General features: G+C 41.5%; 1 protein-coding gene across 1 annotated transcript in view; it reads left to right on the top strand.

Annotated features, from left to right (window-relative positions):
* Positions 1 to 17001, top strand: part of MAMDC2 (MAM domain containing 2) — a 201543-nt gene that overhangs the window by 98871 nt on the left and 85671 nt on the right. Inside the window, exons 6-7 of the mRNA XM_066368010.1 lie at positions 5812 to 6068; positions 11148 to 11241. Coding sequence (XP_066224107.1) covers positions 5812 to 6068; positions 11148 to 11241 — 351 coding nt within the window. The remainder of the gene's footprint in view (positions 1 to 5811; positions 6069 to 11147; positions 11242 to 17001) is intronic.

Genomic DNA, 17001 nt, shown 5'->3' with positions numbered 1-17001 from the left:
AGAAAGAAAGAAAGAAAGAAAGAAAGAAAGAAAGAAAAGAAAAGAAAGAAGAAAGAAAAGCCCTCGGCCCTTGCTGGGTGGCTCAGCAGATAGATCATCATCTCAGTGCAAGAGAGAAAGAGAGAAAAGGAAGGAAGGAAGGAAGGAAGGAAGGAAGGAAGGAAGGAAGGAAGGAAGGAAGGAAGGAAAAGAAAAGAAAGAAAGAAAGAAGAGAGAGAGAAAGAAAGAAAGAAGAGAGAGAGAGAGAGAGAGAGAGAGAGAGAGAGAGAAAGAAAGAAAGAAAGAAAGAAAGAAAGAAAGAAAGAACGAAAGAAAGAAAGAAAGAAAGAAAGAAAGACCCTCGGCCCTGGCTGGGTGGCTCAGCAGATAGAGCATCGTCCCAGTGCACAGAAGTTGTGGGTTCAACCCCCAGTCAGGGCACATATGACTCTTACCCCCTTTACCCACTCCCTTCTTCTTTCTCTCTCTCTCAAATCAATAGAAAAAAAATTTAAACCCTCTTCAGAAGTTGGTGTACACATACGGTTGCTGCAGAAATGATCCCAGTGGGGGCTGAGCTCTGGCTGGCACTACCAAGCGTTTTGATATTTCAACAGAATTGGAAATTGTTTTTCTTTCTAGAAACTGCAGGCTTTTAGTATATAATCCAGAATTAGGGGGAAACAGACTGGCTCCTAGTCTGAGTAAGGCAGAGCACACAGACTTTAGAGGAATGTCAACAAACTTCTCAATTTTTTATCTTATAGGGAACCCCTTGTCCCCTTTATAGATTCTTTTATTTCCAATGAAAAATGTAATGCTTGCAAATCTTTGTGGCCTATAGGATTCCCAATGATTTGGCTGATTATAGGAGCCTTTCCACATGGGGTCCATCTCTATCTAGTTTCATTCTATTCAAACTTAAAGGATCTGATAAGAATTGCCTTTCCCAGAAATTCTGGAGGCTCTAAAACCAGATAAGAGGGTTGATCTCATTGCCTTGGGAAGGAAAATTCTCATAATATCAGACAGTAGACATAATTTTCTAAGAACCCTGGGCTACCTTCTACATTCCCTTTGGAAAGATACACATGTATCCAACCATTTGCTCAGAGCAGATTTTACCCAGCAATGAGACATTCAGCCTGGGCAGATAACCTGATGATTTCTGAGTCATCTCCAACCCTTCAACTGAAATGATAAATTTAGGTAGGGTAAGTAACCTTTCGTTTTCCAGTGAAAGACTTAGTCTTACTGAGATTGGCAACAACGAATGAATGATGCGGAGCAGGGGGCAGTATGTGGCCTGGTCTAGTGGTTCCATATGTTACTTGTCAGCAGTCCTATTCTTATTCCAAAAAGCCCGTCTGACTCACTTTGGGCAGGTCACATTGTGTTTGCTGAATGTTTTTTGGATCAGAAATGTAATTGTGGCTCACATGGCCAAGTGTCTTGTGCATGTGTTTTGAATGAGACACTTTAACTGAAAATCCAGGGATTAAAATACTGTTCACACCACAGGTAAGTAACTACCCTTTAAAGAGGACGGTCAGATTTCTGTCAGCTGTGAGAAAAATAATGCATAATGAGACAGGGTCTGGGACATTACTCTAAGCACAGTTATCATGCATTCTGTAAGTAGAATGAATAATTTCAAATGGGTTTGTGAGGTCTCCCCAGATTCACTGAGAGTCTCCGAGAGTCGCTGGAGGTGTCCCTCACCCTGGTTAGAATGATTTCCCTCTTCATTGCTGTCAGTTTGGGTCCTCTAAGAAGAAGCAGACAGTCTGACCAGGCGGTGGCGCAGTGGATAGAGCATCAGACTGGGATGTGGAAGACCCAGGTTCGAGACCTCGAAGTCACCAGCTTGAGCTAGGGCTCATCTGTCTTGAGCAAAAAGCTCACCAGCTTGGACCCAAGGTCACTGGCTCGAGCAAAGGGTAACTCGGTTGGCTGAATGCCCGTGGTCAAGGCACATATGAGAAAGCAATCAATGAACAACTAAGGTGTTGCAACGAGAAACTGATGATTGATGCTTCTCATCTCTCTCCGTTCTTGTCTGTCTGTCCCTATCTATCCCTCTCTCTGACCCTCTCTCTCTGTCCCTGTAAAAAAAAAAAAAAAGAAAGAAAAGAAAAAAGAAGAAGAAGCAGACAAAGGGAGGATTAGGTGTGAAATGTCTGAAGGATAGAGGAGGAGAGAGCTGGAGTAGCTGGGCCAGGTCAGCATGTCCATTAAGCATAGTTGTCACAGTGCCTAGGAGCCATGATATTTTTAGGGATCCATGAAAATGTTTATATTTATTTTTCTTAAAACAAAAAAAATGAATGTCATAGCAACAAATATAAGTCAGCCTAGATTATATTCATCTTTATATCATTGCAGTTATAAAATATAATTTTTAATATATTTTATGAACAAAAGGGCCCATGGCACTGGAAGTATCTAGGTTCCACACAAGTCACAATGCAGCATGGGGTGGAAGAGCCTTCAGCACAGGACAGAAGGCTGATGACTGTGAAAGTAAGGGGCCAGGCTGATGGGTTGTGGAACAGCCCCTTGGCACACAGACTGGCCCTGCTCAGGTCCCCCTGCAGTGCTTGGACCCTGGCAGAGAACAGCCCAGTGCAGCGTGGCCTTGGCACAGATGCTGCTATGGATCCAGCATGAGACACCTAGAGGCTGTCCATCAGCTGTGATCCATGCAGCAAGTTCACGTGAAGAAAATGGCAGCAGCCTACCCCATGGCCCCCACAATGAAGTATCAAGTAAACAAAGTATTACAGCTCTTCTATACAGTTCTCTCAGTGGTGTATCTTGGAAAGAGAGTGTCTTATTTATAAGATGTATTATTACAAAGGGCATTAAAAATTTCCTCTCTGGAGAACTGATGGTTGCCAGAGGGGAGGGGGTTTGGGGAACTGGGTGAAAGATGGGAGGGGTGTTGGTAGGGTGGGTGAGAAAGGTGAAGGGATTAAGAAGCACAAGTTGTAGTTACAGAATAGTCATAGGAATATAAAGTACAGCAGAGGGAACACAGTCAATACTATTGTAATAACTATGTATGGTGTCAGATGGGTACTAGATTTATGGGGGTGATCTCTTAGTAAGTTATGTAATGTCCAATCACTGAGTCTACACTTGAAACTAATATAATATTGTGTGTCAACTATAATTGAAAAATAAAAAATTATTTAAAGTGAAAATATAATAATAATAACTTCTCTCTCTGCCTTTGACACTCATGTGAGTTCTCAGTGGACAGAGGCATGTTACGAAGGCCAGCTGCTCACATGCATTCTCCATTAGTAAAGGGTGCTGGTTGAGGCCAGCTGGCCACCAGCAGTGTTTAGAGGGCACTAGAGGGTGGCCTTCCTTGCATGTCAGAGGTTCTTGATTTTGTTCAGTCTGGCATTTGAGTCTTCTTTTAAAGTCCCTCCCCAGAGGTGGCAAATTGAGTTTCTATCAGCTGTTTCCAGCCTGCAGACTTGTTCATCTGGTATATACACATTATGGTTAGGCTATTATGGGTTGAATTATATTTCCTCAAAATTCATGTTGAAGTTCTAACCCCCAGTACTTCTAAATGTGACTTAATTTGAAAATAGGGTCATTGCAGATATAATTACTTAGGACAAGGTCATACTGAAGTAGGGTGCTTGCTCTGCTAAAGACAAGATAAGAACCATTCTTATAACAGTTCTTTATAATGACTGGTGTCCTTATAAAAAGAGGAAATTTGGAGACAGAGAGAGACATGCGCAGGGAGAACGCCACATGAACATCAAGCCAGAGACCGGGTGATGCCAGCAGACCACTGGAACTAGGAGAGAGGCCTGGAAAAGATTCCTCACAACCCTTAGAAGGATCCATTCCTTTTGATACCTTGATCTTGGACTTCTAGCTCCAGAAGTCAGAGACAATAAATTTCTGTTGTTTAAGCCGCCTACTTTGTAGTACCTGTACTTTGTTATAGCAGCCCTAGCAAACTGATACGTAGGATCATTTAAAATGGATAGATCTGCCATAAAAGTCTGGATTCTGAACTTCAGTGGGAAAAGCCCGTGGCAGCAGGCTGGATGTTGGACACCTGCTGGGAAAGGAGGGATGGGCTGAGCGTGGGCTGGAGCGCACCCGCCATGCGAGGGCGCTGCTTTTATCGCCAGCTGCTCATTGCGGCAGGAGAACATGAGCCTAGGGCTATCGGAGTTTCTGATTTTCCCAGAGAAACTTGATTTCTGTTCCTCATTGCTGGTGAAATATGATTTCAAGTGTTGGCAACTAACTCACCACCCTCGTTTTTTCCTCCCTGACCCAATCCACTTCAATCATATACCTGATCAAACTGGCTCCTCTGAGCATCTGAGTTTGTGACCTCCGTTTATTCACAGCTGCATAGCTTGGCCAGGTGATTAGAGGAATAATGTTTAAAAAAGAAAGGTTATTTGGGTCACTAAAAATTTGCTACCTAGAGAAAGTAAGCTTTGTTGGGTCTCCTTCCTCTGCCTTGTTGAGGTGAGGACCTTCCGGAGACCATATCTGTGCTTTGAATAACTATTAGTTGAGGGCTTACACATTCTGGACAGAGTGCTGGATGCAGAGTCAGTGTCTGGTGTGTGACTGTATATATTCTCCCTGATATCCTTACCGCTATTTTGCCAAGGATAAAAGAAGTTATAATTAACCAGGCGTAATGTAGTCAGTACAAAAATATTAGGCTGTAGTGGTACTGAGTTTGTAAACACAAGTGCTATTCTGTCGAAGCTACATTGCGTAGCCTTCCTCTCTCATTGCAGCTTAAACAAATTCAAACAGAATCGCTACTAACAATTGCTCCTCTTTACACAAAACAGACAATGAGGAAAGCATGGTAACAGACTCATTAATGGCATTATTTCATTATAATTATGTTAGGCAATTACAGTGTGTCAGGAACACACAAAGCACTTCACAAACATAATCTCGTTTCATACTCGTATCAACCCAATGAGAGAAGTATTTGGTTCTCATTCTAGAGAGCAGGGATATGAGGCCCAGGGAGATTCAGTAACTTCCTTAAGGTCACAGGACTAGTATGAGATAGAGCAAGATTTAAACTTGGTTCTTTCAATGCCAAATCAAGTCCCTCCTCATTCTGCCTCACCATTTCTCAATTTTACCGAAGAGCTTCTAATGGAGGTCAGCCTCTGAGTCCAGAGCCCGCCCACCAAGGCCTTCCCAAGAATGATATCACAAGATCAGCCTTCTAGATCCTAATCCTATCTGCCATGTTGATTGACCTAATATTCTATTAAAGAAGTTCACCTTATCATCCAGTATGAATATAAATCTCAGTTTCATTCAAAGAATATACAATGATAGTGTGTATATACTGTAAAGCTGTGTAAGAGAGACCCTCTATGCCTTTTTAAGAACAGATGGTTCTGTTCACTTGGTATGTTCTTAAAAATCTTATAACTCAAAGAAGGCTTGGAGGAGGGGGGCCTCTGTGGTAATGCTCTGTTTCTTTGCACAGCTGTGTTCAGCTTGTGAAACTCAAGCACTTTACAGATGATACCTCTACCTTTCTATGTGTATGTTTACTTCAATTGAAAGCAAGGAAAAGAAGAAGAATGGTCCTTATCTTGCCTTTAGCCAAGCACAGTGAACTCTATGTATTTATCTCCCAGGTGCACCATTCATCAACCCATGGCCAGACTTTCTTCATCTGTAACTCATTTGCTTCCCCTGAACCACTCCCACTGGAGAATTCTGAAGTAAATCTCAGAATCACAGCATTTCACCTGAAAATCCCCAGCCTGTCTTATGCTGTGTTTTCTCTGCGGGTTTCAGGCCACTACATGTACGTGGACTCAGTTTACATCAAGCACTTCCAGGAGGTGGCACAGCTCATCTCCCCGATGACCACGGCCCCCATGTCTGGCTGCCTGTCGTTTTATTATCAACTCCAGCAGGAGAATGACAACGTCTTCTCCCTTTATACTCGGGATGTGACCGGTCTGTATGAGGAGATCTGGAAAACCAACAATCCAGGGAATCCTGTCTGGAACCTCGCTGAAGTGGAGTTCAGTGCTCCATACCCCATGGAGGTAGGTGTTCCCGGTGTGCCCAGACCTGGCTGCTCTGCAGGGCTGCTGCCCACACACAGGCATGGAGGTCAGGAGGTGCTACGGTCTCACACTCGTTCTTTCTTTTCTGCTGTATTTCAATCTTCTTTTTCCTTTACCTTCTCCATCCCCTCCACTTCTCCTCCTCCTACTTTTGTATTCCCTTCTGCTTTCCTCCTCTATCAACTTCATCTAACAAGACTATGAATATGGAAAAGCCAGCCAACCAACCAGTTTTGGGGACACACTGTCCCTTTGAACCTTGCAGTTTGGTCATGGGAAGTTCAAAAGAGATTGATGCCTTCTAAGTGAAAGTCACTCTTGAACTTCCATTTCTGAGTTTTGAAGAAATGTTATAAGGAAGGTTATTTCTAGTCCCTTATTTGAAGGAATAGTCTTTCTAGAGAAAAATTATTTTCTTCTTTTGTCCTCTACAGTACAAATAATATCATAAAAATAAGAAATAATTTATGATTTTGGTCCAAATCTGAAATAAGCCTTTGTGCCTTAGTTTTAAAACTTTTTATAGTTACATGAGTGATAAATTGTCCAATGCAGAAGAATGAGAAAATTCTGGAAAGCAAAACAAATGAAAACAGCCTGGACTAATCCTGCAAAGATGAGAACTACTAACATTTTGGTGTTTATCCTTGAAAGACCTTTTTTCGAAGCACATATATTAATGCATATCTATATCTATGTATGTACCTATTCTAGTACTTACAACAATCCAACAAAGTAGATAACAATATCCCCATATTACATATGAGAAAGGATAAACAGCGGGTCTGAGAGGTTTGGCATTTTATATCTAGGTCACACAGCTGGTGAGTGCTGGGCACCTGGGAAGGTTCCTGAGCTACAGTCTTACCAAAGGCCGAAGGAGGAGGCCAGCTTTATTTTTCTTTTATTTATTTTTTGTATTTTTCTGAAGTTGGAAACGGGAAGCAGTCAGACAGACTCCCGCATGCGCCCGACCGGGATCCACCCGGCATGCCCACCAGGGGGTGATGCTTTGCCCCTCTGGGGTGTCGCTCTGTCGCGACCAGAGCCATTCTAGCGCCTGAGGCAGAGGCCATGGAGCCATCCTCAGCGCCCGGGCCAACTTTGCTCCAATGGAGCCTTGGCTGCAGGAGGAGAAGAGAGAGACAGAGAGGAAGGAGAGGGGGAGGGATGGAGAAGCAGATGGGCGCTTCTCCTGTGTGCCCTGGCCGGGAATCGAACCTGGGACTCCACACCAGGCCAACACTCTACCACTGAGCCAACCAGCCAGGGCTGAGGCCAGCTTTCTTTTTTTTTTTTAAATTTTTTTTAATTCATTTTAGAGAGGAGAGGGAGAAACAGAGAGAGAGAGAGAGAGAAGGGGGGAGGAGCTGGAAGCATCAACTCCCATATGTGCCTTGACCAGGCAAGCCCAGGGTTTCAAACCGGCGACCTCAGCATTTCCAGGTCGACGCTTTATCCACTGCGCCACCACAGGTCAGGCTGAGGCCAGCTTTCTTTAAGGACTCCATAGGACCTCTCAAATCAGTGGGGCAGCATTGTGGTTGCTGATTTGGAACTATAATTAGTCTTACTTACCACAGATTGTTTACTGTTCCCTACTTTTACTTTGTGCTTTTTGCAGTCTCTTTCCTAGTTCCCTTTAAAGTGCAAAAGGGGTGGATTACGTTTTTTTTCGTAGTGCCACCTGCTCCCCTGGTCTGGAGCCTCTGTGAGGGTTGAGACTGGGTTTTGGTTTCTTGTGTTGGTTTCTGTGTCCTGGTTACTGATGGCTTGCCACGCCCCTGACCCTCTTCAGACCCCCCTCTGCGCACCCACACCCCTTACAGCCCCACAAAGAGCACAATGCCTTTTGCAGCATGTGTGCTATTTTGTATCCCAAAGGCTGACCAGGCCTTGATTTGCTTTTGTAGCCCAGCCAGCGGGAAACTTTCGTGAGCTTGGGTTACACGGAGAAAGAGAAATGCACATACTGCTTCTGAAAGTTTTCCTTCTATTAAAGTCAAATGAGACAGATACACACACACACACACACACACACATACACACATACACACACACACACACACACACACACACACACACGGCATTTTCTTTGTGAACTCTTTTCCTCCAACTGTAAACTCCTTGGGCAACATTTGTACTGGTGAGACATGACCTACTTTTTAAAAAAAATCAAAGCGTTGAAAAGGTACAATTCTGGACATTACTAAACTGTATCCTTTTGATTCACACATGTGTTATTTTCTTCTAGTAGTCTGAACTCATTATGCTGTCATTATTTGCTCTCCATAATTGCCAGGAAAAGAAAAGTATCCTGCAGAATTCAGTGAATTTAATGGCACTGTATTCTCCAATGAATGTTGAAAAGGAAAACAAGCGCCTGACCTGTGGTGGCGCAGTGGATAAAGCGTCGACCTGGAAATGCTGAGGTCGCCGGTTCGAAACCCTGGGCTTGCCTGGTCAAGGCACATATGGGAGTTGATGCTTCCAGCTCCTCCCCACCTTTTCTTTCTCCCTCTCTCTCCTCTCTCTCTCCTTCTCTGTCTCCTTCTCTCCCTTTCTCTTTCCTCTCTAAAATGAATTTTAAAAATAAAATAAAATAAAAAGTCTACTGGAATATGTTAAAAAAAAAAAAAAGGAAAGGAAAACAAGCATTTGAGACCCTCTTTCCTAGCAAGAGAGTGGCACAGAGCTGTGATGAGCACGTTAGCATATTCTGATCCCAGAAACATCTTTCTTGTTTGGCCTGCTCAGTAAGATAAGCTCTGCCATTCACTTCCTTTATCAGCTTCCAGGGACCTGTGTTAAGTCTGTAAACTTCATTTGCCCCTTCTCGTTTGCCAACATCAGTGCCCCTGATTCACAGTGCTTCTCGCCTTGCTAAAGACAAATTTCCAGGGTCTTCTTGGATTTTGCCAAGTCCAGGCCTCTGCAGGATCATTGTTAAGCTGAAAGAGATCTTGGGAATTATCTTGAGCAAACTTTTTTTTTTTTTTTCTCAAAATTGGAGAAGCTGAGACCCAGAAGGGACCTGCTCAAGCTAATTAGTAGCTAACTGGGCTCAGGTCTAAATATGAGTTCAAGACAGGTCAACCTGGGAGAAAAAAGGCATGATTTTAGTTCAGAGCTCATTATGCTCCTGACTTCTGACTGCATGCTAGGATCTTTATATACATTTTCTCATTGAATCTCAACAGTCCTACAGGTAGGTGCTGTTATGTCTATTTTGTAAATAAGAAAAGCAAGGTCCCAGGAGGTTCAGCAATGTGCCCAGGGTCACCAAGCTGGTAACCAATGGAAATGGGATTTGAACTCCAGTCTGTCTGCCTCCAAGACACTATTCTGTTCAGAAGAGGCTGAGCCTGACCAGGTGGTGGTGTAGTGGATAGATAGAGCATCAAACTGGGACATGGAGGACCCAGGTTTGAAACCCCGAGGTTACTGGCTTGAGCGTGGACTCATCTGGTTTGAGCAAGGCTCACCACCTTGAGCCCAAGGTCGCTGGCTTGAGCAAGGGGTCACTCGGTCTGCTGTAGCTTCCAGTCAACACACATATAAGAGCAATCAATGAACAACTAAGGAGCCACAACGAAGAATTGATGCTTCTCATCTCTCTCCCTTCCTGTCTGTCCGTCCCTATCTGTCCCTCTCTCTGTCTCTCTCTGTCTCTGTCACAAAAAAAAAGAGGCTGAAAACTAGATGCCTATGGTTCAAATCCAGCCCACAAAGATCTGCCTCGCAGCTGTAGTGGTCTTTGGTCTTTTTGTATATTTGGTTTGGTTTGGTTTCGGTTTGGGGGGGGGGTTGTTTGTTTTTTGGGGTTTTTTGCTCCTTTGTTTTAATTTTTAAATTAATTACTACCATGTAAAACTTCAAAGATTTCAAGTAAAAATTTATAGATCCAAGTTCTCTTGACACTTTAGTAGATCCAGACACATTAGTCCTGAATTCCCCCACTTCAGCAATTGACAAGCAGTGGCCACGCCCTTTAGGCGGGGCTTGTATTCCCCATTTCCCCACAGTCTGCGCCCTTTCTTGCTGCATCACCCCAAACACACATCATTACCTGCCTCGTCCTAGTAGGTCGGCATCTGAGTTTCAACCCCTACTCAACACTGTATCTTTCCATTTTATCAGTTCACAGGAATGGACTTCACACTTGGGTGGTTTTCCCAATACAGACAAATCCTGTGCTCAGCATAGCTGATCCCCATGGTCACAGGCAGAAGGTGGTTGATTGAACACAGTGTTAGTGGCAGAAAAGAGAGCAAAACTAGAGGGTTTGACATATTAACCCCATGTTTTTTCTAACCATTCAAACAGGCCCAGAATTCTAACATCCATGCATAGAATTTCCAGGATTGATTTTTGCCTTAACCTTTAGGAGAATTGATTGCTACACTTTGTTCACGACCTTCTGTGGGGAAAACAGCTGTGTTAGGCTTGCTCGTTGGTTTCCTGGTTGCAAGCACTTTACACAATTAGTGTGTGAGCACATGGCAGAAAGCCACATGTGTGTCTATGAAAAGCTATGGGTGCTTTCCCTCGGGGGCAATTCTCCCAGATTGCTCTCCTGCCACTGCGAGGTGTTGTTCCCTGGTTCCCTCAGCTGCCACCGTGAGGGGTGGTTTTCCTGATCCCTTGCCCTCCACTGTGAAAAGTGGTTTTCCTTTGTTTATTCGCTCACCCATCTCTGGGAGCCTCCGATAAATTGTTGTGACCCTACACTTTCCGGTTCTGCAATTCCTCTGCCGTCTGCCTCAATTCAGTGCGAACCTGTCTGGCCTCGACCACCAGCATTACAGCCTCACATAGAATTGTATGTATGAAAAAGGGCAAGGGCCTTAGAGAGGTTTAGTTCTCAATGAAGTTCAGGGAGAGAACTTAACTTTCTGCAAGTAACCCGTTGCTTCTTTAATTGAAGTACATAATGCAAATTTTAATTCTGTAGTTTTATCATAAAATGACATAGTACTTTAGTTGACACTCAAAGGAAGGGGAAAATTAACAGAAATTATGTAAACCTGCAGCCCACTCTGTCACTTTTCTCTGCAGATTATTTTTGAAGTTGCTTTCAATGGTCCCAACGGAGGATATGTTGCCCTGGACGATATTGCTTTCTCTCCTGTTCACTGCCAAAATCAGACAGGTGAGCGTTCTATTTTTCTTTTTCCTCGCATTTGGAATTTTCCTTCTTAATAGATGCCAATGGTCATACTTGCTTTAATTTTTTTCTAATTTTCTTACATTTTCTATTATCTCAGCCTTAAAATTATTTAACCAAATAGTCATTTTTCCAGTATATTGCTCTTTTTTTCCTCCTCACAGAGTGAATCTAATTTTTCTGCCACCACAGGTCCTTGTCAGGTATCTTCACTACATAGTAGGAAATGAAAATTAAATAATGCTAACTCATTCTTTCCTCATCTTTTTCTGTAATGGATATCATAGACAGGTAGATCAGTGGGTAGAAAAAAATTTCAAAATCTACTGAGTAGAATTATAAAACTCTTTCCAATTTTATGTATCCAAGACTTATACATGTCCTCATGTTTAAAGGTGTTAGTATTTGGTATGTATCTCTATGATGGTTTTTCGCTAAATTTTATGTACTCAATTTAAATTCTCTAAGTGAAGGCTCAAGTTACTTTATTATGGCTAATAAAGTAAAACATTTTGTAATTTCCATAAAGTTGGTGTTTGGAAAAAAGAAAAACAAACTTTATTTTCTGGAAAAATAGGTAAGCAAATCAATTCAAAGTGAAATGGAAAAGATATGTTTTGGAATAAAAAGTCTGACATTGTATTAATGATAACTCAGATAAATGCAACTGACCTTACCTTTCAGTGACTTTGTTTTTTTAAGAATCCCCAGAGAGACACTGTAGTATTCCCATTTTATCTTTGAGCCTTCATTTTGGATAACGGAGCATAGAAAATAAATTTTGAACCTGGCTTTTAGAGTCGGGCTTTTACTTAAGATAGAGTTCATCTCGCCCTGGCCGGTTGGCTCAGTGGTAGAGCGTTGGCCTAGCGTGCAGAGGACCCGGGTTCGATTCCCGGCCAGGGCACACAGGAGAAGTGCCTATTTGCTTCTCCACCCCTCCGCTGCGCTTTCCTCTCTGTCTCTCTCTTCCCCTCCCGCAGCCAAGGCTCCATTGGAGCAAAGATGGCCCGGGCGCTGGGGATGGCTCTGTGGCCTCTGCCTCAGGCGCTAGAGTGGCTCTGGTCGCAACATGGCGACGCCCAGGATGGGCAGAGCATCGCCCCCTGGTGGGCAGAGCGTTGCCCCTGGTGGGCGTGCCGGGTGGATCCCGGTCCGGCGCATGCGGGAGTCTGTCTGACTGTCTCTCCCTGTTTCCAGCTTCAGAAAAATGAAAAAAAAAAAAAAAAATGAAGATAGAGTTCATCTCTAAATTAATATGGTTTCAGATATATCCTACAAAAAAGGGAACTAAGAAAGATAATATTTTTTACTCAGGCTAACCTATTATTCCAATATTAGAGAGGAACATACTAGTTTACTGAAACAAAATATTATTTTTACTAATTCTAATTTTTAAATAAAAGCTAGTGAAACAGAACCAGACTGGATTTACATATTTTCATTAAAATGCTGTAATCTAGACTGTAATCAAAGACTAGGAGTCTCTAAATTTGACAGAACACAGAAACCAAAATTGTTTTACTTCTCTAAATCTGATTGCTCCTTAATCCCATCTCCAGTGAATATTTCAATGATGTTAATCGTGGTTTTGTTACCAAATGCAGGTTCAGCTGCCTGCCATGACACAAAAAGCCAATATTTATGTAACAGTTGCTTTAGTCAAGAGCCAGCAACCTGATGAGATGGGGGAACTCCTGTCCTCAAAAACCCATTTTAACTGCTCAGACTCCTCAGCCAGATTCTATGGGAGGATCTTGGGAATTTGTGAGTGACAGATCCCTCAGGGGGAGGTCAGACACGCAGTTTCTCTTGAGGGAGGGAAGTTCTTATCTTCACTTCTGCAGTCCTCTTGGCCTTGTTATTGGAACTAAAGCTAGCAATTAACTCATAAACTAGCATTATTGTTCTTTTGAAATTGATGTCTCCACATTCATTTTTAATTTATTTATTAAATTTAATGCAGTGACATTGATAAATCAGGGTACATATGTTGAAAGTAAACATCTCTAGATTATTTTGACATTTGATTGTACTGTGTACCCCTCCCCCAAAGTTAAATTGTCTTTTGTCACCTTCTATCTGGTTTTCTTGTGTCCCTCCCCTCCCCCAACCCCTCTCTCCTTCTTCGCCCCATCCCCCCTCCCCCCACCCCCACCCCTGTGGCCATCACATTCTTGTTCATGTCTCTGAGTCTCATTTTTATGTCCCTTCTATGTATGCATTCATATAGTTCTTAGTTTTTTCTGATTTACTTATTTCACTCCGTACAATGTTATCAAGGTCCATCCATGTTATTGTAAATGATCCGATGTCATCATTTCTTATGGCTGAGTAGTATTCCATAGTATATATGTACCAAAGTTTTTTAATCCACTCGTCCTCTGATGGACACTTGGGCTGTTTCCAGATCTTTGCTATTGTGAACAATGCTGCCACAAACATGGGGGTGCATTTCTCCTTTTCGAGCCGTTCTATGGTGTCCTTGGGGTATATTCCTAAAAGTGGGATAGCTGAGTCAAAAGGCAGTTTGATTTTCAGTTTTTTGAGGAATCTCCATACTGTTTTCCACAGTGGCTGCACCAGTCTGCATTCCCACCAGCAGTGTAGGAGGGTTCCCTTTTCTCCACATGCTCGCCAGCACTTATTCTGTGTTGTTTTGTTGATGAACGCCATTCTGGCTGGTGTGAGGTGATATCTCATTATGGTTTTAATTTGCATTTCTCTAATGATTAGTGATGTTAAGCATTTTTCATATGCCTATTGGCCATCTCTATGTCCTCTTTGGAGAAGTGTCTATTCATCTCTTTTGCCCATTTTTTGATTGGATTGTTTGTCTTCCTGGTGTTGAGATTTACAAGTTCTTTATAAATTTTGGTTATTAACCCCTTATCAGACGTATTGTCAAATATGTTCTCACATTGTGTAGTTTGTCTTTTTATTCTGTTCTTGTTGTCTTTAGCTGAGCAAAAGCCTTTTAGTTTGATATAGTCCCATTTGTTTATCCTGTCTTTTATTTCACTTCCCTGTGGAGATAAATCAGCAAATATATTGCTCCGAGAGATGTCGGAGAACTTACTGCCTATGTTTTCTTCTAAGATGCTTATGGTTTCATGGCCTACATTTAAGTCTTTTATCCATTTTGAGTTTATTTTTGTGAGTGGTGTAAGCTGGTGATCTAGTTTCATTTTTTTGCAGGTAGCTGTCCAATTTTCCCAACACCATTTGTTAAAGAGGCTGTCTTTACTCCATTGTATTTCCTTACCTCCTTTGTCAAATATCAGTTGTCCATAGAACTGTGGGTTTATTTCTGGATTCTCTGTTCTGTTCCATTGATCTATATGCCTGTTCTTATGCCAGTACCAGGCTGTTTTCAGTACAATGGCCTTGTAGTATAACTTGATATCAAGAAGTGTGATACCTCCCACTTTATTCTTCTTTTTTAAGATTGCTGAGGCTATTCGTGTTCTCTTTTGGTTCCATATAAATTTTTGGAATATGTGGTCTATATCTTTAAAGTATGTCATTGGTATTTTAATTGGTATTGCATTGAATTTATAGATTGCTTTGGGTTAAATAGACATTTTAATGATGTTTATTCTTCCTAACCATGAGCATGGTATATGCTTCCACTTGTTTGTATCTTCCTTGATTTCTTTATCAATGCTTTGTAATTTTTCGAGTACAAGTCTATAGTCTCCTTGGTTAAGTTTACTCCTAGGTTCTTTATTTTTTGGTTGTAATTGTGAAGGGGATTGTTTCCTTAATTTCTCTTTCTGACTGTTCATTGTTGGTGTATAAAAATGCCTCTGGCCTGACCTGTGGTGGTGCAGTGGACAAAGCGTCGAACTGAAAATGCTGAGGTCACCGGTTCGAAACTGTGGGCTTGCCTGGTCAAGGCACATGTGGGAGTTGATGCTTCCAGCTCCTCCCCCCTGTCTCTCTCTCTCTCTGACTCCCTCTCTCTCCTCTCTAAAATAAATAAATAATAAAAAAAATTTAAAAAAAATGCCTCTGATTTCTGAGTATTGATTTTATATCCTGCCACTTTACTGAATTTATTTATCAGGTCCGGTAGCTTTTTGACTGAGACTTTAGGGTTTTCTATATACAATATCATATCATCTGCAAATAATGATAGTTTTACTTCTTCTTTTGCAACTTGAATGCCTTTTATTTCTTCTTCTTGTCTGATTGCTGTGGCTAGGACTTCCAGGACTATGTTAAATAAGAGTAGTGAAAGGGGGCACCCCTGCCTTGTTCCTGATCTTAAGGGTATTGCTTTTAATTTTTGCCCATTGAGTATGATGTTGGCTGTGGGTTTCTCATAGATGGCTTTTATCATGTTGAGGTATGTTCCCTGTATTCCCACTTTGCTGAGAGTTTTGATCATGAATGGGTGCTGGATTTTATCAAATGCTTTTTCTGCATCTATTGAAATTATCATATGGTTTTTCTCCTTCTTTTTGTTTATGTGATGAATCACATTGATTGATTTACGAATACTGTACCATCCTTGTCTCTCCAGAATAAATCCCACTTGATCATGGTGTATGATTTTTTCCATATATTGTTGGATCCGGTTTGCTAGTATTTTGTTGAAAATTTTAGCATCTATATTCATCAGAGATATTGGCCTATAATTTTCTTTCTTTGTGTTGTCTTTGCCTGGTTTTGGAATCAGAATTATGCTTGCCTCATAAAAGGAGCTTGGAAGTCTTCCTTCCTCTTGAATTTTTTGAAATAGTTTGAGAAGGATAGGAGTTAGTTCTTCTTTGAATATTTGGTAGAATTCTGTTGTGAAGCCATTGGGCCCTGGACTTTTCTTGGTTGGGAGTTTTTTGATAACTGTTTCGATCTCATTTGTTGTAATCGGTCTGTTTAGGTTTTCTGATTCTTCTAGATTGATTTTTGGAAGATTGTATGTTTCAAGGAATTTGTCCATTTCATCCAGGTTGTCTAGTTTTTTGGCATACAGTTCTTCATAGTATTTTCTTACAATATTTTGTATTTCTGTTGTGTCAGTTGTTATTTCTCCTCTCTCATTTCTAATTTTATTTATTTGAGTCCTCTCTCCCTTTTTCTTGGTGAGTCTAGTTAAAGGTTCATCAATCTTGTTTACCTTTTCAAAGAACCAGCTCTAGTTTCATTGATCCTCTGTATTGTTTCTTTAGCCTCTATGTCATTTATTCCTGCTCTGACCTTTACTATTTCCTTCCTTCTACTACATTTCAGCTTTACTTGCTGTTCTTTTTCTAATTCTTTTAGATGCAGGGTTAAGTTGTTTATTTGAGCTTTTTCTAGCTTCTGAAAGTGTGCCTGTAGTGCTATGAACTTCCCTCTCAGTACTGCTTTTGCTGTGTCCCATAAATTTTGAGTTGTTGTATGCTCATTGTCATTCATTTCTAGGAATTTTTTTATTTCTTCTTTGATCTCATTCTTAATCTATTCATTATTTAACAACCTGCTATTTAGTTTCCATGTGTGGTGAGAATTTTTGAGCTTTTCTGTTGTGGTTCATTTCTAGTTTCATGCCATTGTGATCGGAGAAAGTGCTTGATATGATTTCAGTCTTCTTAAATTTGTTGAGAGCACTTTTGTGCCCTAACATGTGGTCTATCCTAGAGAATGTATCATGAGCACTTGAAAAGAATGTATATTCTGCTGCTTTAGGGTGAAAGGTTCTGAAGATATCTAGTGTTTCCAATAAGTCTGCTGTTTCTTTGTTAATTTTCTTTCTTGAGG

This window comes from Saccopteryx leptura, chromosome 2, assembly GCF_036850995.1.
Source record: "Saccopteryx leptura isolate mSacLep1 chromosome 2, mSacLep1_pri_phased_curated, whole genome shotgun sequence".
Lineage (NCBI taxonomy): Eukaryota > Metazoa > Chordata > Mammalia > Chiroptera > Emballonuridae > Saccopteryx > Saccopteryx leptura.
The sequence above is the reverse complement of the archived record's forward strand: the minus strand, read 5'-3'. Positions and strand labels throughout refer to the sequence as shown.